General features: G+C 41.6%; 1 protein-coding gene across 1 annotated transcript in view; it reads right to left on the bottom strand.

Moving 5' to 3' along the window:
- The window catches only part of IL1RAPL2 (interleukin 1 receptor accessory protein like 2), a 513,137-nt gene that overhangs the window by 16,912 nt on the left and 469,403 nt on the right, over nt 1-26,822 (bottom strand). The window contains exons 7-9 of the mRNA XM_067548147.1: nt 15,353-15,482; nt 7,323-7,468; nt 3,340-3,483 (exon numbers count right to left, since the gene is read on the bottom strand). Coding sequence (XP_067404248.1) covers nt 3,340-3,483; nt 7,323-7,468; nt 15,353-15,482 — 420 coding nt within the window. The remainder of the gene's footprint in view (nt 1-3,339; nt 3,484-7,322; nt 7,469-15,352; nt 15,483-26,822) is intronic.

Raw genomic sequence — 26,822 nt, forward strand, 5'->3', positions numbered from 1 at the left:
TGAATTTAACACACATGGACTTTCTGGGTCTGATTTTCCAAAAAGTTAGGCATGTATTTTGCATCTAATTTGCACACACAAATTAAATTATTGTGCACCAATGACTACTTATGCATCTAACTGTGCACTTCAGTATTGTCAGCTCTCATGATTTTATCATGAGCCTCGTGATATTTAGTGTCTTTCTTAGAGTGCCAGCTCCTGGAGTCAGGTGAATTACATAAAAACTCTGCTTTAATTTAAAAAAAAAGTATTGTATTAGCCCTTGTGTTTGCAATGAATAGCTTGAAAGTGCAAATTGAGTATAACTTAAGGGCTCAGAAACCTGAAGTCATAGAAAAAAAGACTCCAAATTTATTATTTTTTAAAAAATCTCATGATTGTTTAGGCCTGATTCATATTTGAGTTGGCAATACTGCCACTTTGGTATACAATCACCAATTTTTGAAGCTCAATCACATTATGGGTATTTCCATGGGCTAACGAAACAGGCAGTTGTATGTCTAACTTGCTTGAGAATTGGGTCCTTGCTGTTTTACGAGTGAGTCTAGGCTACCAAAAACAAAACAAGGGAGAAGAGAGGCTGTAGAGGAAATCAAAAGTCATAAAAAGAGAGGGGGCTAAGCCCACTGTAGTTTGAAAATATGCCAGTGTCTCTCTTGAAAAAACAGTGCTTGAACGGTTAGAATGATGCACGCTTCTCAATGCTGCTCATTAGAGAAAGAAGGGAGTGTGGGGGAAGCTGAGAAAAGCTGGAGCACAGCATCATACTGTTCCTCCCCTCCCCCCAAATGTAGCACTGCTGAAAAGGTGGAAGATGCAAGAGCTACAAGAGTTTGTGAAGCAGATTTTTTGTATTTAAAATAAAATACATGAGCTGGAGCCCATGTGCTGTCAGGCCACTAAACCCATCTATGCCTAGAGTGGTTGTGAACCACAGTTATTCTGGCCTAGAAGGGCAACCAAAGAGCCTGGGATGATACAAAGACAAAGAGAATAAGTTGTTGTGGGCCTTTGTGTGTCATTTAGTATTAGACATAAAGATGGACATAGCTAATTCACAGAATCCCTTCTCCAATCGTTGGGCAAGCTGGGCAGAATCCAGCACCCACTGAAGTTAATGTGTGTGGGGTGTGCGTAAGTGTGTGTGTGCACGCATGTGCATACGTACTTTACATTGCTGCAGTCCAGAATCCCTTGGTTCACAGGCACCAGATCCATCATGTGTGTAAACAGAGCCCCTCTCCCCTTACCTCATCACTGGTGCTGTCTCTTTTGGCTTTGATTTTTAGTTTCTAAAAGGCTTCCAAGGCTGGCTGCCCTTAACTCCAATGAGAGCCTTTGAATCCTTAGCATTGTCAAAATGTTTTCTTTAAAAATATAGCTGCACACTGTATGGAATATGAATTTATCCAACAAAACTTACACAAGATTTTTTTTTTTAACAGCAGAATAAAACAAATCTATCTGGATTCAACTCCTCCATTTAAAATAAATAAATGAGAAATTAGAATAGTGATAGGACCCAGTTGTGTAACTGGATCTATACAAGAGTACCTTTATGCCTGTACACATTCCCAAGGCAACTGCACAGGCAGAAGGAATATCCATACAGAACCTCTGATTTCACTAAGACTCTTTGTTTCTATGGATTGCTTTGCAGGAGATGGATAATTTAGCCTGTAATAGCTCTGAACAAACTGGAACATCCGCTAGAAATACAATCTTTTTTTTTTTTTCCAAAATTAACAGGTAAAAAAATTACCTGTGTGCCTAAGGGGCATTTGCTAAACCTCCAGGAAACAGGTTGTTTTTCAAATGAAAACCAACCAAACAAAAAAACAAATCCATTAAAAATAGCAATAATGTGATGTTGAAAACCCAAGTCAACAGAACCCAGGCAATTCAGAGTTGAGGCTGGATCAATTGGGCTAGATCCTCAGCTGGTCAGAATTGAAGTCAATAAAGCTACACCAATTTACACCACCTAAGAACCTGGCCCTTTGTCTTTACCTAATGGATTTTTCAGTCTGAATACTGACCATTTAGAAGAGACTTGTATTGTGTCATGATATTTAAACATAGTTTCCAAGTTCTCTTACTAGTGCAGATCAGACAGAGTAAGGGGGAAATTATTTTCCCCTGCCTCATATGTAGCATCCCGCATTCTTGAAGCCAACAGATGAAATTCTGGCCGCATCAAAGTCAATGGCAAAATTGAAAAAGGCCAGGATTTCACTTAACATATCCATCTAGCGTTTAATAGAAAGAATAATTATTTTGACACTGATGCTGCACAGAGCCCAAGGAGTAGTTCAGGGGAAACTGATTATTTTTGCATATGACAAAAAAACCTTCCCCTCTCCTTTTCCAAAACGTGTTTGTTTTTTTTAAGGTGTAGGATTTTCAAAAGTGCCTACGTGATTCAGGTGCACTGAGTTTCAGTGGGACTTATGGTCCCAAGTGGCATAAGAGCATTTGAAAATGCCACTCTAGACTTTTAGCAGACAGAGCGTGTAGTAGTATGGAATGAATTATAGGGACCTGATTCACATCTGGGTTACTCCAGTTTTACAGGATCTCAGAACAATGCAGTGGTGAATCAAACCTCATGGGTCTAGCAATTAAAGTCCTGATTTGCAAAGCATTTAAGCACATGCTTAATAAGCATGAGTAGTCCGACTGCTGAAAAAGTTAAGCGCCTATCTTAGATATTGGAGGGAAAACATTAAAAAAAAATCTGCTTTACACCAAACTTCCATTCCAATCAGTTCTCTGAAAGAGTCCGCATATCTGCATTAAATTATTTTCAGGCTCCCCACTAGTATTTGATGGGGAGAAATGGCACCTACCTATTAATTAACCGAAATAATTACTATATATTTTGCTGATTCTTTTAAATCTGCAAATATAGTGAAAACTGTCCAGCAAGAAATATTTCCAGTCTGCAGCATGCGCCTTACTGGTGACTGTTCTTAGTTGGGTGTGGTGTTGCAAAACTTGAATGGAATTTAGAAATCTGAGAAAGGGTCAGAACTGATTTTCACCTCACTGAATTCTTCTGAGAAATCCATTCACAATTTGTCTTCAATAAAAGGCTTATAAAAGAGGCTTCAGTACAATTCCTTTATTGCCTACTCATTGAAGTCAATAGAAATCTAATTGATTTGAATGGATTTTGAAACAGGATTTTAGGGCCTTATCCTTCAAGGTGCTAGATATCCTCAACTTCAATTGACTTTAGGCAACTTTTGGCTTCAATTAAAATCAAGTCGCTCAACACTGGGCCCATGATATCGTTTTTGGTTAGTCAGTCAGTTTCCCTAAGAGAGTACTTACCATCCACAGAGTCATCACCTCCAAAATTCTGTCTATAGAATAGCATTAACTCTATGTTGTAGCATTTATAGATAGTCACAAGCAAAATAAAGAGGAGAAGGATAGCTCCCAATCCTCCGGCAAGCTCTATTTTGTAGATCAAATCTAGAATAAGAAGGAAAAGAGAGACAGGTTATGATCCTTCCAAGCTTTATGTGCAGTAATTCAGTGTGCAATTCCAAGTACAACCATGCAGCTTCTCTTTATTACCTCTTTATTAAGTCTACCTAATTTTCAGTTCATTAACTATTATTATACTTTACCCATTCACTCCTTTTACTGCCAGTCTAAAATGGCCATCTAAAATGCATTTGAGGCTATAGTCATAACTCTTCCACAAGGGAATTATACAATGAATTTACACAGAGTATTAATCAGTCTCTAAATAACTTACAGAGTCTAACTGCATCCTCTGTTTTGGCACAAGCATCAAATACCGTACATCGTCTGTAAAAGTAATTATACTAGACGTACTTCATTATTATTTAGGAGACTCTAGTTCCCCCAGACAAAACTTTGATATTTATGAAGTCAACGGATGACTTGATTTGATCTGGTAGGCCAGGGCTTCAGCTAACTCATTTGAGAATTGATTTAGCCTCTAGAGTGCACAATGTAATGTTTATGTCAAGTATGAATGGCCAATGGGAAGCCAGGGATGTACATCACACAGCTAAGTGCCACTTTGTTTTAGATGTGATGGTTACTAAAGGCACCAATGTGCATAAGACAGGAGTTCTCAAACGTTTGCTTAGCGCATGCCATATCTTAAAAGGGACTAGAGGTGGATGAAAACTTTCTTACAGAACAGCTTTCCATTGGAAAATGCCGATTTGATTCAAATCAAAAGTTTCCTAGGGACATATTGATTTTGTCTTAATTTTTGACCAAAAATTATTGAAGTGCTTCATTTTGATTTTATCCTTTCTATAGAAATATACTATCACAAACATACTATACTGTTAGATAAGACAAAGTCAAAACACAGCACTGTGACCTTATTGAAATGCAGCTCATCAATAAGATCTTTTTGACTTTTGCCAAACAAACATTTTCATTTCACAGAAAATTCTGAAATTTCAACTTTTTATTCCAAACCAGGACGAAAGAATATTTTGAAGAAGAAGAATTTCCCATGGACTAGGTAGGATGTGTGCTTTGGGCTTTTACACTTAGGCTGGTGCAGTGCTTGGCTGGCTTAGACTCAAGGGAGCAAAAGGGTGGCTTAGAGACCTTTCCCCTTCAGCTGCACTGTCTCCAAACTTGGTGCAGTTCCCAATCTAGCTCATTACTTCTATCAAAACCAAAAAATGCATTCATTTAGGCCCCAAGTCACAACAAGTAATCCCTGTCTCCTTGAGTAGTCCCATTAAAGTCAATGGGATAACTCGTGGAGTAGGGTGTTACGGAGCATGAAGAATCTCAGGATCTGGCTCTTATACTATGATTTGAAAGAAAATCAATAACGGGAAAAGGTGCAAAGAAAATTTCTTATGGAAAATAATGAAAAAAAGGATTCATCCATGGTATATTATTTGGCGCACTGAGCTGGTTTAAATGCTAAGAGAACTAGAAATACCAGGTAACCAATAGCTCAGTGTTTTTATGTCTGACATGAAGAAGACAGTCTTAAAATAAGTGTTGAGTTGATATTGTTGCACAATATCCTTTCATTAAAAAGCCTACTGTGTCTTGCAACTCGGACCACTGATTGATTTGACTCAGCAGCTCTTGACAAATTATTCCTGTTCTAAGATGTTCATTTTATAGTGCACTTAGATTTTTTTTGTCAGAAAAGCCCTGGACTGTTTTCAAATTCATCTAAAGGGAATTCTAGGCTATTTCCTTGTTATTTACTGAGGGAAGGTGCTGATAGGTGAATGAAGTCTGCATAACCTATGACTCCATGGACTCGTAAGTAACAGGCATGCTAAGGCAGCATGGAGGCAAAGATTGTGAGGAAAATACATTTTAAAATACATCAAAGCAAACAATAAAGGGTCTTTGAAAGACACCAGTAAGGAAAGAGGTGATAGAGAATGTCCTGGGGTATTCATGGCTCAGGAGCACACCTATATCTTTGTTTACCTATGTTGGACAATAAGACTGGTTTCCGTGTCTAAAGCTACCTCTGCAGTTGTTTAATTTGTAGGCAAAGTTGCCTGCTCTGCATGACACTGAATACTAAATAACTAGATATAGCACCAGTTCTGTGTGGATATAATACTAGTATTTCTTGATTTTTAGGGACAGCTGTGTTTTTTATCCTTTGAAACTAACCTTCCTGTTTGCAAGACAATTAAAATATGGATCCAGCAAAGGACTTAAGCACAAGTTTAATCTAAGCCTGTGAACAGTTTGGTTGGCTTCAGTTTCCTTATTAAGCATGTGCTTTAATGGAATAGCGCCTAAATCCAGACACTCCAGAAAGCGTTTATAGTTTGACTTTCTTTCTGATCCTTAACATTATAGTTGGAGCATCATGATTTATACTCACAGGTCTGTGGGTACTTTACAAGTCCACACAAGGAGACAAAGGACAATTAGGACAGGAGAAGAAATGATTGGCTTAGAGCACAACAAGGAAATTTAGGGTAAATATTAGAAGAACTTTATAAATAACCCAACAGTTAGGCAATGGGACAAGCAGCCAAGAGTCACTCTGGAATTACCATCAAAGCAAGACCTGACATTCAGCTATTGGCAGTACTCTAGGGAGAATATGAAATTTATCCAGTCACAACGCAAAGGGAGATGAAAGAATAACTGAAAAGAGGTTCTTTCCAACTTCAAATTCTGTACTCAGCAATATTTCTTAAGTACTTCATGAGCATTCTGAAATGCCTCATGTTTTCTTACTATTCTTTGTGCATCCTAAACATTCAGTAAAGAAAACAAAACACTTCTTAAGCAACCTTTATATGGAAGCTTCCCGGTGCACATATAAACATAACTGTCCTTTTCTGGTAAATGCATTTACAACCAAGTGATAGTAGTGATGCGCCAATTTGTTAACCCTTCTGTGAGCTTCCTGTGGCAAAATCTGCTTTGTTTTCCATATATTTTTATTCTCCTTAATAGGTGTACATAACCTCTGTTTTGCTTTTCCAATAGATACAATTTCATAGCTTTTGTACCCGCTGGAAGGTTGCATTTTAGACTGAATAGGGATATCTCCATAAGGCTACATCGACACCACACGTTGTGCGGGGAGACAGCCGGGAAAGGCTGCCGGAGTCTTTCCCTCTAAATGTCACCCTACTTACAACCATGAGAGGCTGTTGAAATTAACAACATAGGAAGGATTATAATGAGATACTGTTTACAGTCTGTATGAGATAATGGCTTGTTCAAAACCACACCGTTTATTAAAAGATACTACTAATTTGGATGTTTCCAGTCATTTACAACCAACAGTATTAAAAGTACCATGGCACCTGTAGTGGTTTCCTGCAAATATCATGGTAAAAGTAAATACGCTGCTGAGGTAATGGTCCATTGATTAACAGCCTTGTCTGAAGCAGTGTTTTTGTTCTTGTTATAAATCAGTATGCACCTGGATTGTTTAAAACACTCAGTTGAATCAGTGAAAATATGATAAAGGAGAAATACAAAAACAAACTACAATATTAAATTGTGTGTTTCCAGTAAACTCTATGGGTCAAATTTGCAGCTGGTTTAAATTGAAATCTTTTCATTGACTTCATTGGAGCTGGGGCCATATTACTCTATCACTGAGCCTAAAGAAGAGTTCACTAATTCTCTAAAACATTGTTACACTTTAATGGTAAATGTATATGCCAAAATGCACATATATTTTAGCTGCAATAAGCACACAGGGAGAATTCCTGGCCCCTTGAAGTCAAGGAGAGATTTGCCATTGACACCAGAGGAGCCAGGATCTCACCCCAACCTCCAAGGCACATGAGAGTTAAAACAAATACCTTTTTTACGCAGAAGGACACTGGCATGCTTACGTCCATTTCTGTTTTCCACGTGGCAGGTATAGTTAGCCAGGTCTGCCTCCCCAACAGCATCAAAGGTTAATGTTAATTCCACTTCTTTTTCTCCAAGATGTTCTTTGAGGAGTCTGAAAGAAAGAATGATGTCTCCTCTTAGTCTGATGGATAAAGGGACAGAAAGCCCACGAAAGGATCAACCTGTGCCAGACAGTGTACAAGAGGACAAAGGCTTCCTTCCACTTACCCAGCACGGAAGAGACATGAAAGGGCCCTTGCTTGGTGGAGGAGAAATGGGAAGATCATGCAGAGGGAAAGACAGCTATTCGATATGTGGTCTTGCCCCCTTGTGCCATCTAGCTACCTCGGTCAACTCCATGGCTGCTCCAAGGAGCTGAAGCAGTGGTGGGAGCAGTGGCAGTCAGAGGAACAGTCACTCGATGTGACATATTCAGCTCACCTCCACTAGGAATTAACATACTACAGGTAAAAGCATCACCAGTTACTCCTTTCAGAAGCAGCACTAGCTCCCCTCCGCAACCTTTCAACACGATGGAGTGGATCTGAGCTATGAGGCTGTGCTGTAGAGGTAGGGTCTTGTGCTGTGCCTTGGTGGAAAACCTATGAAAGCAGGTATACAGCCAGGGATCTGTGGGATTCTCCTCTGCACCTCTGATGGCCACGCCATGTGGCGGGTCAAGGATTTAGGGATCAGTACTTCCCAAGTTTTAAGGCACAAAGGGGAAGGGTTTGGGCTGCAGAAATCCTGCAGTAGCAGCATTTTCAGCAACGTGAATGGGCAGTTCTATGTGACAACTGGCTGGCAGGCTTGGCCAAGGAGAGTTTCAGGCCAGAGATATGACGAGTCCTTTCCTTTCATGTAATTGTACTAGTGCTAACGTGTAAAAATCAGACCAACCAATACAAAGAAACCCAGATGGGTTTTGATGATGGCACTGGACTAAAAATCAAGTGCCTCATCATTCAGAAGGGTGCTTATCAGCTGCTTGTAAAAGACAGCTAACAAGGTCACAACAGGAAATGCAGCATCAACATGATCATCTCTGTAGCCAATGGAGTCACATCAGCCAGGAGGATGGCCCTATTAGTGTATTATTGCGTAATATGTGAGAAAAAAATACCAGGAACTCTGCACAGCACTCACAAATAATGTGTTATTGTTATGCCTATAGCACAGTTTTTACATGCACAATGTATAGTGCAAAGGGCTTCGGGGCATGTCTTTAATCTAGTTAGCTCGGAGAGTGGAGCAGCGAAGCCAAGGAAGCATGAGTGAAGAAACCCGCCTGGGATCCTGGTTACTTACCTGGATGGCTAGCACATGCTGGAGTGGCTTCAGTGCTTGGTACCTGAGCTAGGTTGCAATCACAGCCCCTGACTACAGCGTAGACACCTTTCAAATAAATTAAAGTCCACCAAAGAACAAAATCCTTTCCCCAAGGACATTGCCCAATAAGGCTATGTCTACGCTGGCACTTTTGTCAGCAAAACTTCTGTTGGTCAGGGGTGTGCAAAAAACCACCCCCGACCGACATAAGTTTTACCGACAGAAGCGCCAGAGTGGACAGTGCTATATCGGCAAGAGACGCTCTCCTGCCGACATAGCTACTGCCACTCGTGGGGAGGGAGAGTGGTTGAATTATGCTGGCAGGAGAGCTCTCTCCCCCCGGCATAGAGCAGCTACATGGAAGCCCTTATAGCAGCGTAGACATAGCGCAAATCACAAAAGGGACAACAACAGACTGGTTTGTTCTCTGTATTGCAGAGCTAAATGGGAACGCCTCCCTCCCCTGCCCAGGGAAACTTGGACTTTTCATTAAAAACAAACAAAGAAACAAAAAAACCCACAAAAAACAAAATCTGAAAACTTTTGACTGAAACAAAAAATGGTTTGATTTTGGGGTTTTCAGTGAAAAGACAAAATTTTCCATGGAAAGTGTCTCATTTCATTAAAAATACCCATGGTTTTTGCCCCACTGAAAAACAATTTAGATAGACAATTTCCGACCAGGTACAGGTCAGGATGGGGGCCCCATTGTACTCGGTGCTAGATTTTCAGAAGAGTTCAGGACCAGATTTTTCAAGTGCTAAGCAACCATCACTGGGGCCAAATTTTCTAAAGAGCGAGGCACCTGGCAGCTCCTCTTGTGACATGGCCAGATTTGCAAAAGAGTTCAGCACTTAACATGCACACAACATACTGAGATCTTTTGAAAATTGGGCAACAAATTTTGGTGCCTAAATGAGAGCTGACAACTTTTTAAAAACCGGATCCAAAGCGAAAGATGGTTTCAGCTGTAACATACTGACTGTGTGTTTGAACACTCCCAAAAATTGTGGGTGTTTAGATTCAGGGTCCTGATCTTGACTATTACAAAGCCCATGGCCAGAATTTGAATCTGCATCTCAGTTCTGACCACTCCTTCAGTTTGGGCGTGAACTGATTTTGTGACCTAAACTCCTCTCTAACCCACCTCTTTAGGGTATGTTAATCCCGTTAAATTCTGCCTATAAACCCAAGACACTGATGTGATCTGATAAACTCTCAGAAAACCTGCTGGCGGGATGCTCAACATTTTATCTAGTTACACTGTATCTGCACAGAGAACAGCATGTATGAGTGCTGTTAGACTAAGACCTGTCCCACACCTAGCATGTCTTTGAGCTTTGGAAAAGTGTGAATTGCGTCTTTTTTGCAAAATCATCCCCACTTCTTGTGCATTTCTGCATTTCCTGGTTCTGACGCAGACTACAAGTGCTGAAATACTGCAAGGAAAGCTGAATTTGCATCATTTCTGGACAGAATGGAAACCTCCAGAGAGAGGCCGCTCAGCCTGCAGACTCAAATTTTTGCTTGCATTCCATCTGTCTGAGTCATTACATGTCCAATGAATTAAGTCCAATTTCTCTATTAATATTCTTTGTTGAGATAGTTACCCCTGGACTATCTTTCTTCTCTGTTGGCAAACAATATGCTCCCCATTTTGGTCCACAAATCACTCAGCAGGGAAGGAAGAAAACAACTAACAAAGAAAATATCTGGGACATTAATCAGGAGCACTTCTTGAGTTTTCAGGGTTTCCCAGGCTTAGATTTATTATAATCAGCAAATCTTACACAACGTGACAATTATAAAGGCAGATCAGAATCATGATAAATAGATTCAGAATAATAGTTTAGTTTAAAATTAAAGTACTAGCCACTCACCGTACACTTAAATAATGCAGAATCGTCTTAAAAAAGAGCTGTCTTTAAAAAAAAAAAAAAGGATTTGCATTTGGACTGAGAATTGTTGTCACTTATCCTGATGCTGATTAAAATGGCAGAGAAATAAACTCTGCAGAAGGGGAGAGACACTTCAATATTGGGGTGGGCTGGGATAAAGGCAGCAAACTGCAGGAAGCTCCTAATGGGGTTAGACCTTTCATTTGCGTTCTACCAGCAGAATAGAGCTCATGATAAATGCTTATTACAAGATGTGCCGTCTCTAAGTGGCTGCATTTTGTAGCTGATCCCATGAATGGACAGAAGTATGGTTTCTGGGAAGAACAGAAGAATTTTAACAAATGTAGGCCCTAAACTTCCAAAGGGATCCACATACATAGGGTGGAAACCCCGGTCCCATTGAAATCAGTGGAATTTTTGCCATTGACTTTACCCAGGGATCCGAATTCTCATGCAACAGCTTGAGATATAATGACCTATAGAATCATAGAAGATTAGGGTAGGAAGGGACGTCAGGAGGTCATTCTAGTCCAACCCCCTGCTCAAAGCAGGACCAAGCCCAATTAAATCATCCCAGCCAGGGCTTTGTCAAGCTGGGCCTTAAAAACCTCTAAGGATGGAGATTCCACCACCACCCTAGGTAACCCATTCCAGTGCTTCACCACCCTCCTAGTGAAAAAGTTTTTCCTAATATCCAACCTAGACCCCCCCACTGCAACTTGAGACCATTGCTCCTAGTTCTGGCTTCGATGCAGATTGCTATGGCCATGTGTCTAAAGTCAATGAGACCAGATGGGAGTAAGTGTACAAACAGGTGTAGCTCTTTGCAGGATCAGGGCCTTCATTAATCAACATGTGATCTATAGCCACATCTGTAGGCAAACTCCTGCCCTGTGTTGTACACTTCTCATATCTAGCTGAGGATTTGGGCTGCTATTTCTAAAATGCACAAAACCCCTAGTTGTTCCCTCAAAAAGATATAGATTGTAGATGACAGGATACATAGGTGTACCCCTCCAAACAGAAGCCATTGAACTAACAAGATGTATGGTGGGCTTCACTGCTCAATCACTTTGCTCCTTATTGCACCTCATTCCCCATTCTTTGCCTGTATAGAGTCTTTTAAGACTGCAAGCTCTTCAGGGCACGGACATTATCTTCCCATTTGTCTATAAAACACTTAAGGGGATGTCTGTACTGCAATGGGTCCAGTGAAGCTGAAGCAGCTTGGGCGTCATCATGAGCTATACAAACCTACCTGGAACCAGTGACTTGGCTGGCTAGCCCACGCTGAAGCGTGCCCCGCCATGTCTTCACTGCTCCGGGTCCTGAGCTCGCTAGATTAACGCTAGCTCAGGCTTGTCTGTGTGAGCTGCAGTCACACCCTGTGATTGCAGTGTAGACACACTAGCTAAATAGCAGTAGTAGTTTTGCTTTCTTACTTTGGTTCCACGCATAGTGGAATACAAGCTTCCTGTATTCTTGGAGCATTTTGCACCTGCTACTTGACTTGTGTGGGTGAGAGTGCCGAGAGCTAGATCAATCAGTGAGGGAAAACGAGGGTTTCAACTGAAAATGTCCCCATTCACATCTTTTCACGCATCGAATGGGAATTAAATTATTTCCGTTTTAAAAACTGAGAAGCTTCTTGTGCGGGGAGAGAGGGGGGTGGCGGGGAAGACAAATATATTTTCCAAGACAAACATTGTAAGGGATTTGTAAACTGTTTTATGGTGTCACATGAGGACAAAAAAATTACCAATTGATAGGGTCATTTGCAAGATAAGAATTATAGTGGACAATATTTCTTTGCTGTGGCAAAGGAATGGAATTGAAATTCTCTGTGAACTCCTTGGACAATCAGATGCAATTCACAACTCTGCAGGCAGGTTTAAAGACTGTTATTCCTTGTTTAATAGCACTGGCTCAATTTACATGACATTTTTATTAGTGTGAAAAACACACCCCTGGCGAAGAAGAACATGGCCAAGGTCTTATCCTCCTTCCCTTCCCCCCATCTCTTCCCTACAGTTTTCTGTCCTTTGGTAAGCTTAATTCAAGGGGAAGGTAGGTGAGGGAGGAAGGAGAGGGAGCTTCTCACTTGGAAAAATACTACCCTACCCTTGATTTGCCCCTGCACTGCTAATCACTACCTCATGGTGAACAGACCTCAGCCTCTTTGTCATGCCATCTCACAACCCCTTGATAAATCATTCCAGACCCAGTTCTACAGACCCTTACTGACCAGACCCTTACAGTTCTCCAGACCTTGCTGAATAGCAGTTACCCATGCAAATAGTCCCATGGATATGACTTCAAAAGGAATATACCTGAGGAATATGCCTGAGTACACATTGTACTGCTCTCCTAAGGAAGCACAGATTAATTCTCTGTCAATTGTCAATACGAGAAGTGGAAATGGACACCAGATTTTCTGGAGTGTCACATGACAGTGTACAAAAGATCTCAACCAGCTATATTAAATTCACTTCAGAACAGAAAGGAGTAGCTTCAATCTTGGATAGATGACAATATCTGAAGTAGTCAAAGAAGACTCAGATTAAGCTTGAAAACCAAAGAGTTGTTCTTCTAGCCTTGTCTAAGATAAGTAGTAGAGTTAAAGCTCTGACACGTAGCAATGGAAAAATGCCTGAAGACTCTTTGGTTTGATTGTATCAATGCCAAGTTACTCCAAGTTGATCGCAATATTAAAAGGGACATACCTATGCTGCTGCATTAACAGCAGAATGGAAGGAAAAGTCTCAACTAGAAGAGGCCTACCATTGCTAATCAAGTTCTAAGCATCTGTTGAATACCTTTTATCTTGGAAAACATCAATAACAAAGACTGCTTGGAAGACATGGACAGGTCTGCAGTGCTGTTAACATGACCGCAGTGTTTAGTGTGGAGTAAATCTGAGATGTAGACAACAGTGGTCACCATGAGAACTTTGCAAATAGTTACCATGTGGTTGGCTGCAGTTATTTTCAAATCAAAGAAAAGACGTGAACTATAGGACCTAAAACAACAGCGTAGTAGCCATTGGCTGAGCTTTTAATGTTGACCATAGTATATAAAAACAAGAGTGATATATGGTGCTATTAGAGTTACTGAAGAGAAGACATTTGAATTGCTATGAGTTTGTAAACTGAGTTAAACTATTTTAATTGGGGGGAAAATGTGAAACTAGTTAAGAGGAACAATTAGATAGGGGCAACGGAACACAAGTGCAACTTTTTCAACCTCAGATTCAGTCAAAGAAGTTGAGAAGCCAACAGGTAAAGAAACAGATTGTAACCTGGGCTAAGGGTTTACAACGAATTTAATGAGATCTCTAATTTGCCCTCCGGGGTAGAGTGCATGCTGAGTAGCTGGAGGGAGCATGCTCAGATTATGCTATGCTCCAGCAATCTCTGGTAAGTGTGAGGATGCATGGCAGTCAATTTTGACTCCCACTTCCCCCCAGCTACACTGAGCAGAAATCCACAGCCCTTGGGAACCTAGCCCAATGTACTTCTACTGAAAGATATTGGCACTCCCGGGTTAAATTCTATGCAAATGCAGTTCTCAAAGAAGTCAGTGGAAGGTGCATTCACATAAATTTGGGGCAGAATTTGGGACTTAGTGTGGAACCAAGATATGTTCCAGGGGAGTGACAAAATCATTCTATTGCTATAAAGGAACTTCATATGCGGGGCTTTTAAAATGCTCATTATTTGGAAAGGCAGCAGTTTGCAAGAATTTTATATTGGTGGTCATTAGACAACGCAGTGACTGCAACAAAAAACTTCTCTTACATTTTGTGATGAATCTTACATGTGACTAAGGTGAAGTTTTAGATCCGTTGTTTTGGATTTCTTTGATAACTTGCAGTTAAAGATGGTTCTTAAGTAGGTGAAAGTTTGAAAATGTGAAAAAAAACCCAGGGTTCTTATATTATTTTTATTCATTATTTGTCAATGAGAATTAGGAGTACCATTGTGTGTTCTGCAAACAGATGAAGATGTGGGTCCTACCCAAAAAAGCTTTTAGTCAGGTAATTGTTAACTAGGGACAACAAGGGAATGTTAAGTACAAACTCCATGAATTATGAAGTTCATTTGGACTCATACAAATTCATGGAGACAGATATTATGAAGGATTCTTTTTTTTTTTTTTTTTTACAACTTTTACAGCAAGCAATAGTCAGCAATCTGAATGTCTGATGAAATAAGAAAGGCACAAGATGGGTAACAACAACCTCACGATTACTTGTTTCTCTGCACAAAGGAACAAATACACGCTTAGAGAAGGCACTAGTTAAGTTATGTTGTGTGTACTGTACACAGCTCTATGCTGGTTGGGCAACATGTTAAGTAGAAGAGAAACAGTGTGGAAATCTCTGGCAGGTGGCCACCCATCTTTAGGATTAACATCGATACTGAAAATAACATTAATTTCCCAAGAGCAGCCACTTGGGGCAAATGTACTGGCCAGTATCATTATAGTTAAAGGCTAAAAACAACCCCCAGGGCATTCAGAAGCATGTCAGCGATAGCCTAGGGAATTTGGTGACATATCCTCAGAGCACATTGATAGCCGCTGTGTCTTTAGCGTTTACGGAAAAGCAAGGAGGAGAATGAACTAAGATTGCACTGGTTCGCAGCATCCATCACTTTTTAGACAAGGAAATCATTTTTGGTTCAAATTAAAAACCCGTTAAAAAGAATTCCCTGCTGGGCCATACCAGTAAAATACCTTACCAGTAAAATACATAGTCCAAACAGTACCTGATTTCCCCTTCTCTAATGTGACCTTCTAGTTCTTCAATGAATCTTTCCCCTCTCATCCAGTAGATCATGGGGCCTGATTCTCCACTGAATCCAAAGAATGCTTTGCAGGCAATGTTTAGTGGGTTACCTGAGGATAACATAGAGAGAGGAGATCAGACAAATAAGCAGGGATGTCAGTGAAAAAAAGAACTGTGAAAATTCTATTGCTAAAAGCTTTCCGTAAGATTCCCTGTAAAAGGCTATAAGGAAAAATAGCCATGAGGGGAAATTACTGTGTGAACTTAAATGTACAGTGGATAGTAGCAATATAAAACTCTTATAATATCCATCATTTAAATGTTCTCAGAGCAGTATCACATGGACAGTGAGATGGTAGCCACTAGAAACGGTGGTAATGGAAGTAATGTTGTGTTAGTTGCTAAAGAAGAGGCCTTCCTCCCTGCAAGGTTCCGGGTTGTATTCCAAAACTGGCCAGTATCATGAGACAGCAGGAAAGTCACTAAACCTTTGTGCTTCTGTCTCCCCTTCTGCAAAATGGGTTTAATAATTCCCACTTCACATGGGTGTTAATCAAATCATCGTGAACTGTTCATAAAGCATTTAAAGATCCTCAAGTAAAGATTGTGTATAACTGCAAGGTAGCAACAATAGGAGTAATGTTAATATCAATAGGATTCATGGGAAATGATTAAAATTCAAATTACTGATCAGCTAATTAAAATAAAGAAGCCTCTTTTTCTGCTCTCCAAAAATAATTTTTTAAGGAAATAAACCAAAACACAGATACTATGCTGACTCTCTTTTTCTCTCCAAGGAATCAGCTTCTAGATAGGTTTTTGTTTAGACATAACTTTAGCTATACTAGATAGTCAAAAGGATCATTCAAGTGTTTGGTTTGCCAGGCCAGATGGTTGCTTGCCTGCCAGTTGTAGTTGAAGCAGCAGCTGCCGTCAGTGAATTTTGGGTAATCTTGCCCATTCCCCGAATGTGCAAATATAGCTGTTAGATCTCTTTCTGTGTGCATATGTCATCCCAGCACTGCGGGTGGATGTTGCTAAAGAAGCTCTGGAGTCACTAGCTCCAAAGAAAGAAGCTGAGCAATTGGAGTTTGATCTGACGTTAATGAAAAGACTTTCAACTGAAATTGGGTCAAGAGCAGGAAAATGGACTAAATTATATTTAGAAAAATTGTCTCATTGTGCCAGTCATTCTAGCGGTAGACAGTTTTTTACATTGAAATAGAATGGGCACCTCACGCTTTTCGAGCTCAGCCTGAGAAACCTTAAAAGGAGCCTGAGTTTCATAAAATGCTAAATACGTGGTCTCAGGAAATCAGGACCCTTTAAGTTGTCTCAAGTTGAGCTCCCAAAATCACTAGTCACTTTGAAAATTTAGGGTACAGCGCGGGAAAGAAATGTGCAGATTTTGTCTGAGAAAAAGACTGTTTCTCCGGAAAATCTAGAGAGTTAAAAATGGAAAGGAACATGGAATCCGTATGATGAAAGTGTGCTAAGCAAGGTCTCATGAAAATTGGCACTATTTGGTGTTAGTGTGTTTATTAATTTTAGTTATCTACAGAACGTACTGATATTTATAAATATAGATTATATACTGGTAGTTTGATGTGTAGATGATAGATCTACATTTATTTGCACACTTCTACAAACCTGACTGATGGCATAACGAGGGTACACAAAGGATTGATAAACGAACAGTCAAACAATATGTAGAATTGCTCAGCCTCGCTCATTACAAGACAATATCAAGGGAAATGACTCTGGGCCAGTCTGCATTCTCGCATAGGAACCAATTCTGTGAGGTGCTGACTAGTGCCCTTAACTGGTATAAGTGTCGATTGGTCCTCTGGCTATATACAGTTTGCAATTTCTATATCTGGCCAATGTCAGGCGTAAGTTTTTCTTGTGCTGTTTTGCCAAGCAGTCACGAAACACATCAATTTAAATACATTTTTGTGATTCCTAGCATGTGGGTGTTCAATCCAGGTTTGACTTTAATGGAAAAAGACAATTATAGGAATGTGAAAAAAGGAAAAGGCTAGATGTGGTTTATCAAAAATGACAGTATCTGCCCTTTCCTTGGCATACTGTGTTGGGCATTAAGTATTGCTGGAACAGTTTTTTCAGGATGTTTTTTGCCAATTAACTCAGCAGATTCTTGCAGAAACATATGAAAGAAACAAAAATATTCTGAAGAGATGTCTGATTTCTGTAAGTGCAAAATAAATACCCTGAAGTGATTCATTTGGTTAGAAGAAATCAAAAAGAGTTATTTAACAAAGCAGGAAAGGTTCAAAAAATAGCTGTCGGCAGTATAGCATTCCTGAATGTGAAACATACATAATGTATGTACATGGTGTTGGCATGCTTTACCTTGACAGATTATGCATTCGGAATTTGCAAGTTATGGCTGTAGTTCACAGCTTTGCCACATGGACAAAACTGAAAAATACACTAGTCTTGTTAATGTACAAGTTTGGTTAGAAGAAAGAAACAGCATCTGTGATTTGCATTCAACTAGGAATATAGGAGTGGCCATAGCAGATCAAACCAGTTGTCGATCTAATGTAGTATCCTGTCTCTGACAGTGACCAGTAGCCGACGTGTCAGAGGAAGGTGTAAGAGAACTTATTTGATGGAACAACTTGTCTTTTTCAAAGCACTATCAAAAATGGTACAAATACACCCAGGGTGAAATACCTTCTGCAAACTTCCATACACAGAGTCCACCCATTCCCCACACGTTAGCAAAAAATCTATGCAATGGCTTTGTACAGTATTTCACACAGCCTTGGACCCACATGGAGTAATTTCACTTTTATTGTGGTTGGTGTCTATAGGTCTTCTAACTCCCAGATTTCCCTAGTGGCCTAGCAGAACCTTGCAGGCTTAGGGTCTGTCTACACTGCAGTGGGGAGGTGTAATACAATAGCAGGGAAGCCATGACAGCTGCATGGGCTAGTTCCGCCTACCCAGGAGCCTGGGTACATAATGGGGTGGTTGCCGTCCTTGCTACTATGGCTTCATTGCTATTATTACTCAAGTTACCTTTGATTCAGTTAGATTTAGTTAGATCAAAGCTAGCTCAGGTATGTCTACATGTGCTGCAATCACCCCTCCTGACTGCAGTGTAGACATACCCTTGGGCCAGAAAAGAAGGTGTTAAGAAGAAGGCTTCTTTAAAAGAAAGCTTTATACCCACATGCAAATCTCAGTTATGGGGCGAGCTCCCACCATTCTTCCATCCCATACTGAGATAAAACTGGCTGCAGTTAAAGCCTATTCCACGGACTTTCTGGGAATTATAACCAACTCTCATATAGACGAGAAGCAAAGCGTATTCCATAGCACCTCATCCCCATCTGGAGAAGTCCTATCATCGTTAGCAGAATCCCTGAATCCAGGGATAGACTGGGTAGTGCCGTGAGGGCTGCTCATTGCGCCAGCATCGGAGTAGGATTTGGCTCCGAGCCAGCCAATCATAATGATCACGTATTGAACTGAGCTTCTTGGACAACTGGAGTAATAGTTAATATACAGTTACATACAATATATGACTCTGGTGACGTATCTAAGTCAGAGCCCAGAGATTTGCATGTAGTTATTCACACGATGCATTACACAAAATAGTTAAAATTGTAACTACTTTTCACTGTAAATTCTCTTACATCGTTTAATTAAAAATCAAAGGTCCAAAGAATTTGTGGGATTCCCCAATTGCCAATGTGTTCAGTTTAAAGCTGATAGACAGTTTTTAAAATGAAATATTTTGGTTAAAACTGGGGGAATGATTAGAGAGATTCCTAATGAAATCAACATTTAATGGAGCGTTTTAAGTAACAAAGAGGAAAGAATAGAAAAGATTGTTGTTAATTCTCCTTTTTTAACTGGGGCCACCTTGTTACATTAAAAACTCCGCTTCCAAGCAGACATCTCTACTTTTGCTTTCTTCCCCTACTCTGTCTATCAGACATGCTTGTTGTAAACTCTCAGCTGATAAGGCATAACCGGTGGCAACTGGAATGACTTTTGATAGCTAAGTCTTATTGACTATTTTCACAATAAATGTATATGAATTCGACAGCACATTTTAACATTTCCCCATGCATTTCAAAGAGAATTCCAACTAAAAACAGTTAGCCAAATCCTGCAGACCTTTCCTGAAGCAAAACCCCAGTGATTTCCTGGAGAATCTGGGCTAACGATTGAGAAAGGTTATGCAGTAGAATATGGCCCTGTGTGATTTTGAATGTGCTTACTGTGAGTCTGGCATATTGTGAAAGTAAATGGCATATTTTGTATCACATGTTGTCTTGAGTATTCCACCCTCCCAGCCTCAAACAAATGATAATAAAATAATTCTGCAAAAAGGGTTACATCATTTAAAAACTGAAATACCACAGCTAAATGAATGCCTTGGAGACTGGCACACAAAAACAAAAGCTGTAGACAGATCACAGTATTCAACTGATGTGCATTGGAGTGCTGTTGGCAGGTGGATTATTTGCCACCCCTTTTTACTGGGTTGTCATTTGCACTTGCAGACAATTCACACAGTGATTGTAACCAGGGAAGATGCCTTTGTGTGCCTCCTCCTCCCCCCATGGTCTATGGTTATGCTACAGGTAGCCTGCCTCAGTTTCCCCCCCTTGGACTGTTCAATAAACTCAAAAAATCCACTTTTGTCCACTCCCATCCTCTCTTGGGTTCTGCTTTACTAAATTAATAAACATTCAAAATAAAGTTTTCCAGTCCATCCAAATGTCTACACAAAACAAAGGTTTCTCTTCTTCCTGCCTGGGACATTTTTCCTGCTTCGGCAGCTCCTACTTGGCTGAAGTCTCAGTCCTAACTCCCAGGACTGTCTGCGAGAGCCTGCTGATTCCTCGCAGTTTCTGATCTCTGAGCATTCTCCCTTCATTGCAGCCTCTGGCTGCTTTTTATAGGGCAATCACCCTGATCTCTTCAAAGTGTGGCTCAGTCTGCAACCGGGATTGACTAGCTCCAGCCCTCCAGTCCTTAAAGAGTGAGGCACCCTGTTACAGTGATCTTTTCCTCCAGTGGACAAGGCAGGGCTTACATTTCTCTTCCCAAATTGCCTGCTTCAAAGCCCACTACAGTTAAAGAGGCTCTTTGTCATCATTATCCTTTGGCCAAAAACTCAAAAGTTTGAAACACGTGGATTTCCCGATTCTTGTACTTTCATGCATCTCATGCACCATCTCGGACATCATTCACAACAAGCCCAATTATTGCTACTGCAGTTTCTCCTTATACGACAACCAGAGGCTATCAACCAATCAAAACACAGAACAATTGTCAGCTAGTTTTTCAGTAGAGTGCCATTTGCTCTCCTCTTCCTCCTCCTCATCCCAAAGCATCTTTACAGGCATGGGGAGCAGACGGCGTCGCCACTCATTCTGGTCCAGGGCTTGCTCCTCCATTAAACCCAGTTGGTCATGTTCTTGCATGTGATGTCCTGTCATCTAGGCAGTGATCAGACTAACCTGGGTTGTGTTTGCACTATTTTCTTTGGCATCTATCATCTGTTTGTCTTCTGCAATGTCCCCACCATCGTTATCTTTTTTATTGTAGCCAGCCCCCGATTCCACACCCTCCTCTCCTTCTAAAGTCTGCGTATCATTCCACTGCACACATGCCATCTTCTGAAGAGCTCTCCTCACTACTGCCTCCAGCCTTCTGACGTCTGTTTCATTTAATGCCGCTGCTTCCAGGCCATAGAGTAATCCTGTTAGTATCTAGGTTTGATGAATGTTCAGTCTGGTACCAAACATAACATTTTTATCAGTCCATCGTTTCATCAGATTCTGTGCAGCACATGCAGCTACAGCACATCTCCCTTTAACCTCATCCTTGATGGAACCATCGGCTCCGAACAAACTTCTTAGCAACACACACGATTTTACTTGGTCTACAACTTCACCACTGCTGCATAGTGACAGGTCAGAGGAACAAAAGCTAATAATGACCTCATCACAACTCCCTCCCTCAAATCTAACTAGCCCATTCCAATTTCCCACCCCAATAGTTACCACTTCTGGTGGTTAGATCAGTGTAGCCTGCTGGATTCTGTTTCTGGTTTTGGCACTGAATCCGCAGTGTGAATTCAGGCCAGTCACAACTCTTCCGTGCTTCAATTCATCCTTCTCTAAAATGGACGTAACACCTACTTCATAAGGGTGTCAAGAGGCTTTATCAATTATTGTTAAAGTCCTTTGAGACCCTTGGATGGAAGATGCTCCATCTGTGTCGCGCTTTATGACCTTTATTTAAAATGATAGAATTCTGTCTTCCCTGCGAGCTAAGTAATCCTGCTGCAGTCCAATATAACTAGGAAGATTAGCGGAGGAGGGCTGTGGAGAAAAGAGGAAAAGCCCCAGACAGGCCACGCATGGAGATGAGGATGTTCACTGCTGCTGAAAAGCAAGCTATATTTCTTTGGTGCCAATGCATGGGTTTTAGGTCCCGAAATATTGGCACCCAAGTTTGAAAATGTAGGTTGATGGTACACTTGCTCTGTGTGTGTGGAATATCCTGTCAGAATAGAAGAGGATTTCTGATGAGGCCTGGCAAATGTACTGTCCTTGGAGAGCTGTTTTCTAAATAAATCAGGCTGATTTTTAAACATGATGATACTTGGAGAGGGGATGTTTTTCCTTTGGCAATAATGTGGTTTTGATTTTTGCATTTAAACAATTAAACAATAACCCGAAAGAGCTGAAATGATAAAATGGCACTCTTGAGCCTGAATCAGCACAGTATTTGTGGAAGGTCATAATCTGGTCTCTGCACCTATTTTGTAGGAAACTCGATTTGATGGGGAAATCATTTTTGATAAGATCTACGGGTGCTTCCTTTCTAGAACTGCTTACATCACACAACCTTACCATCCTATTCAGTCTCCCTTCCTCCTGAAACACTTCTCCTTATTCACTAAAGCACAAAACGTCCCATTCAAACCATAGGAAATGAGGTAAAGCTTTTCAAAGTCAGGTCAATACTTTGCTGGACTGATGACAGCATCTCTCTTTAATCTGTGCAGGGATTCCTGGACTGTTACAGCAGCATTCTTGGACAAGAATCTGACCACTCGTATACCCATTTGACGCACATACTGCTTCTCTGACATGTCTGTTGTTACACTCATCTGCTTTAGTGGCATTCTGCCCTCTCATAAAGGGGAAACACAGTTTCAACTGGGTTAAGGTGCCAAACTGGCTAGCAAACAGAAGACTGAAGAGGGTGGTCTGCAGGATGCAATAAAGGATACCTCCTCTGCAAGAAAACTCTTCTCGGGACAAGCAATGTTAAGTTAGTTCTGCATGGTTCATTTTCCGGATTTTTTGGATCTGTAGATACTTGTGGGCATTAATACTATTGACTAATGCCTTTTATATGGTATTTTTTCCTCCTTGCCTCAGTAATGGTTATTGTGTACATGCAGAAGGGAAGATGTGTGCATCTCTGCAGATTCACTCTCTCGTTCCAGGTCTTTCTCGTCAATGCTTAAGTTTTAACTGGTTCACATTTTACAACAACACAAGTGTCTTACTCCACAGAAAGGCATCATATTGCTTGGGAAAGATGCAGGGGCAGTTGGGCCAGCAGCTGACAAGGAGTTCTACATCCAACGCCTTCTCAGGTATTGGCTAAACATCAGCATTTTGTGACCTCGAGAGCTCTCAGCCAGCCAGGGGAGGGAGAGTGAGAGGACCCACGTTATTGAGGTGGCTTTCAGATTTCTTGCCAGAGTTTCACAGGACATACCAGAAGCATGAGCTAAGAATGTACATCACATCACTCAGTTCAAACACAGAACACAGTGCCTGTGATTATTAAAGAACCACAGACAGGAATATTTTAGTCACCCAGTCAGACCCTTGCATTTTGCAGGACGACTTTCTATCTCATGCCCACTCTAACTGCCTTGCAATGATGGTGTCTTGACCAGCTCCAGTAGGACAGAGTCTATTGCACAACCCAACTGGTCTTAATTTTTCCCTCTGTCTACCTAGCCCTGGGAATAATTCCCTGCCTTTGTTTTTTAAAAAATTTATTCATCAACTCATTATATTCTCCAGCTTGTCTCTTTTGTGTATTTAAGTTTAGTGCCCAGCTTGTCTCCTCTTATCTTATCCTTGTATCATTTTTGATGACCTCTCTCTCTAGCTTTTTTACATTCCTCTCTAAACTGTGCGAATGTAGCGGCACGCTTCATGAGTACTATACATCCATTACTTTAACAGGTTACTAAAGGGAGGAGATGAAGGACATTTTTAGCCTATCTCACTAATAGTCTTCTAGAGCAGTGTTTCTCAACCTTTTCAGTAGCACGTCCCCCTAACTTCTGAAAATTGTAATAAGTACCCAACACTCCATTTTCCACTCTGAGAAATACAATCTTTTCCCCCTTTACCACTGGACGACCGTGTTTCTCGTAAAGCAGGAGAGTTCTGCGTTCTGTGTGGCTGTGGCAGATCACAAACCCCCTGCTGTTTCTCCCCTCCTTCCTCCTCCCCTTCCTCCATACAGGAGCAAAGGTCAACGCCAGCATGGCCCGATGGCGGGGTCACGCGGTGTTCTCCTCACACAGGTGGGAACTTGTGAGGTCTGAGCAGGCACTCGCGGCCCACCAGAGTGGATAGCAGTGCTCCCCAGGGCCGTCCCTAGGGGGTGCGGGCTGGGGCAAATCACAGTGTATGGGCCCCCTTGAGGTTTGTATACTGGTAAAATCGGGGGCTGTCGTAGTTGTCAATTTCACTGCCCAGCTAGAGCAAGAGTAAGAGCTAGAGTACACCTGCGGGTAGAGCCCGGCTCCAGGACTGGGCAAGCCGCTGGGCTCTCTGCCTGGCTTTCTGGGCACCGGGCTTTGAGCCGGGGAGGGGAGCTGCCACCTGGGCAAGGTGTAGGCGGATGCCGCCTGGCTGCCAGCCCAGGAGGTGGGCGACTGCCACCCAGCCCGAGCTGGGGTGGAGGAGGCTTCCGCGCAGGCTGGGACCCGGGGATGTGGGCAGGCGGCAGGCAGCTGCTGCCCATCTTCAAGCTGTGGGATGTGGGAGGCTGTCTCTCGGCTCAGAGCTCTGGAGCTGGGACTGGGCAGGACACGGGCGGCTGCCACCCGGCGTCCCAAGAAGCCGGCGGCTGCCGTCTGCCTCCCTTCACTTGGTTTTTTGCTGCATACCCCCTGCCTGTGTCTCGCGTACCCCCAGGGGTACATGTTCCACAGGTTGAGAAACTATGTTCTAGAGACTGCCTACAGGACTGAATCTGACTCTCCAGTTGTGAGGTTTGCAAGGCAGATCATCCTGTCACTGGTTTGTCACTGCCCAGAACTCTGGACTGCTATAATGAACTTTAAAAGTTCTGGAATTAACCAAAGAGCAGACTGCCTTATCTTCATCTGGCAAAGCGGGCTGAACTGAACAGAACAATAAAGGAAGGAACATACTTTCTTTACTTCAGAAGGAAATCTCGGATAAGGAGACAGAGCTTCTACTTGCAATTTACCCACATCACAAATGCCAGGGGCAACACAGACCTTGATTCATAAAAAACAATCTTTGTGCACAGGCTTATATCTAGTTTGCAGAGAATGTCAATTTTCTCCAAGGTCCTTCCAAGGACATTCTTTTAGCCATTCTCTTACAATTAGCAATAACAGAATCCAGGAAAACACTCGTACATTGTAGCCCAAATGAAGAGTAAGAGCTTTCGGGTTGCTGGAAGAATTAGCTCTTTAGTTGCTGAGCTGCAGGAACGCAGGGGGCCTATGCAAGCAGCACCTGCAGATGCTGAATATCTGCGGAATAAGATCCGTAGATTTTATGACAGTAAACTATAGCAGATGTTTTACACTAGAGGTCAGGCTTGCAATCTAAGACCAACCCTCTCAGTCTGAAATTCTGGGAAAAAAAACCCCCAAAAAACTACACTGTGCCAAGTGTTTTGTTGAAGGAGGTTGTCTCTTTGCTCTTTAAGTTTACAAGGTTACATTTAAAAGGGATCAGTTAATCAAAGATTTAGGTAGGCAATCTCTGCTGAGTGTGCATATTCAACAGTATGATACTGGGCAAAGAAAGGACTTTTGTACTTTCGCTGTTGTCAGCAAATGTTCTCCTCATTCCCATATTTCAAATTATACATGTCATGGGTCAAATCCTGAGAGGTGCTGAGCACTTATAGCTCTCATTGATTCCAATGGAACATGTATGCAGGTATTCAACACCTCTTGGGATTTGTCCCATGTGGCGACTAAACATCAGTTTGATTTAAAAATGGATACTTCCCACTCATACTGGATTCATTGAACAAACCCTGATTATAGATGCTGAATCGTTAGTGTAATTGGCAGAGGAAGCTGGAGACTGGAGATCCAGGGCATAATCGATCACACAAGAACACATAATGGGGTATTCAAATCCTGGATTCACATGCTCACATCAGCACTTTGGTAACTAGACGCCCGTTTTGCACACATCAGTGGCAGTTTGTGTGCCCTAATATGGCATCCAGAGGCCCCATTATGAAATAAAACTCATGAAAGGTAAATAAAGCCTCATTCATGAAAATGAATACATGCCAATGAAAATAACATTTATTGCACTGATCATGGTGGGGCTGGGCATTTTTTTTTTTTTTGGCTGTCTCTGTTTTCCATTCCTCATCCCAATCCTTCTGCTCTTTAGTTCACTACTTTATTTTCTGCTACCTTTATTCCATCATTTTCTGCTGGCCTCTTTGTCATTTTACCCTCATTCTCTTTCAGTATTTTCTGCCTTTCTCCTCTGTGTCTCCCCATCTCACCACGCTGGATTTCTTTCCTAAGACTAGTTTCTTCCTGTCTCTCCCTCATGTTCTGTCTCCTAACATCTGGTTCTCACAATATGGCCATCCCTCCACAAAATCTCCCCTCTCCCACTTTTTATTCTCTTGGCAGTTCCCTTTGGTTTCATACACTTTATGGTCCCAGCTCGCTTTTCCCTTTTCCTTGTTTTTACGCTTTGAGTTCCATTCTTTCCCCCCTTTTTCCTCACCCTCCAATTCCCCAACACTTCTCCTGGGCCACCCACCAAATGCTTTCTTTTCCTCCCTTTCCCATATTTCCGTTCTCTCCCCACTGCTTCCCCTGTAACATCAGCTAGATACCAACCACTATTTGGTTGTCACCGGGAAATAAAGGAGTTCTTTTCCCAAGCATTCATGTGAGTCACAACTTTATGACTCTCACCTCACCCACTTTCTAGACCTTCCCCCTCCCTGCTGTTCCCATTGAAGGTAACCCCACAGTTTAGATCCTCTCCATGTTGCTTCTCTCCTGGGTCCTCTCTTTCTCCACTTCTCCAAAGATCCTGTTGCTGGGACTGCAGTTGGCCCAAGGATCCTTTCTGCCATTGCTGCACTCAAAAGTGAGGGAATTTTAGCACCCCTGC

This window comes from Emydura macquarii, unplaced genomic scaffold (genome assembly GCF_026122565.2).
Source record: "Emydura macquarii macquarii isolate MOO-44397 ecotype Brisbane River unplaced genomic scaffold, CSIRO-AGI_Emac_v2 contig_1253, whole genome shotgun sequence".
In the NCBI taxonomy this organism is placed as follows: Eukaryota; Metazoa; Chordata; order Testudines; family Chelidae; genus Emydura; species Emydura macquarii.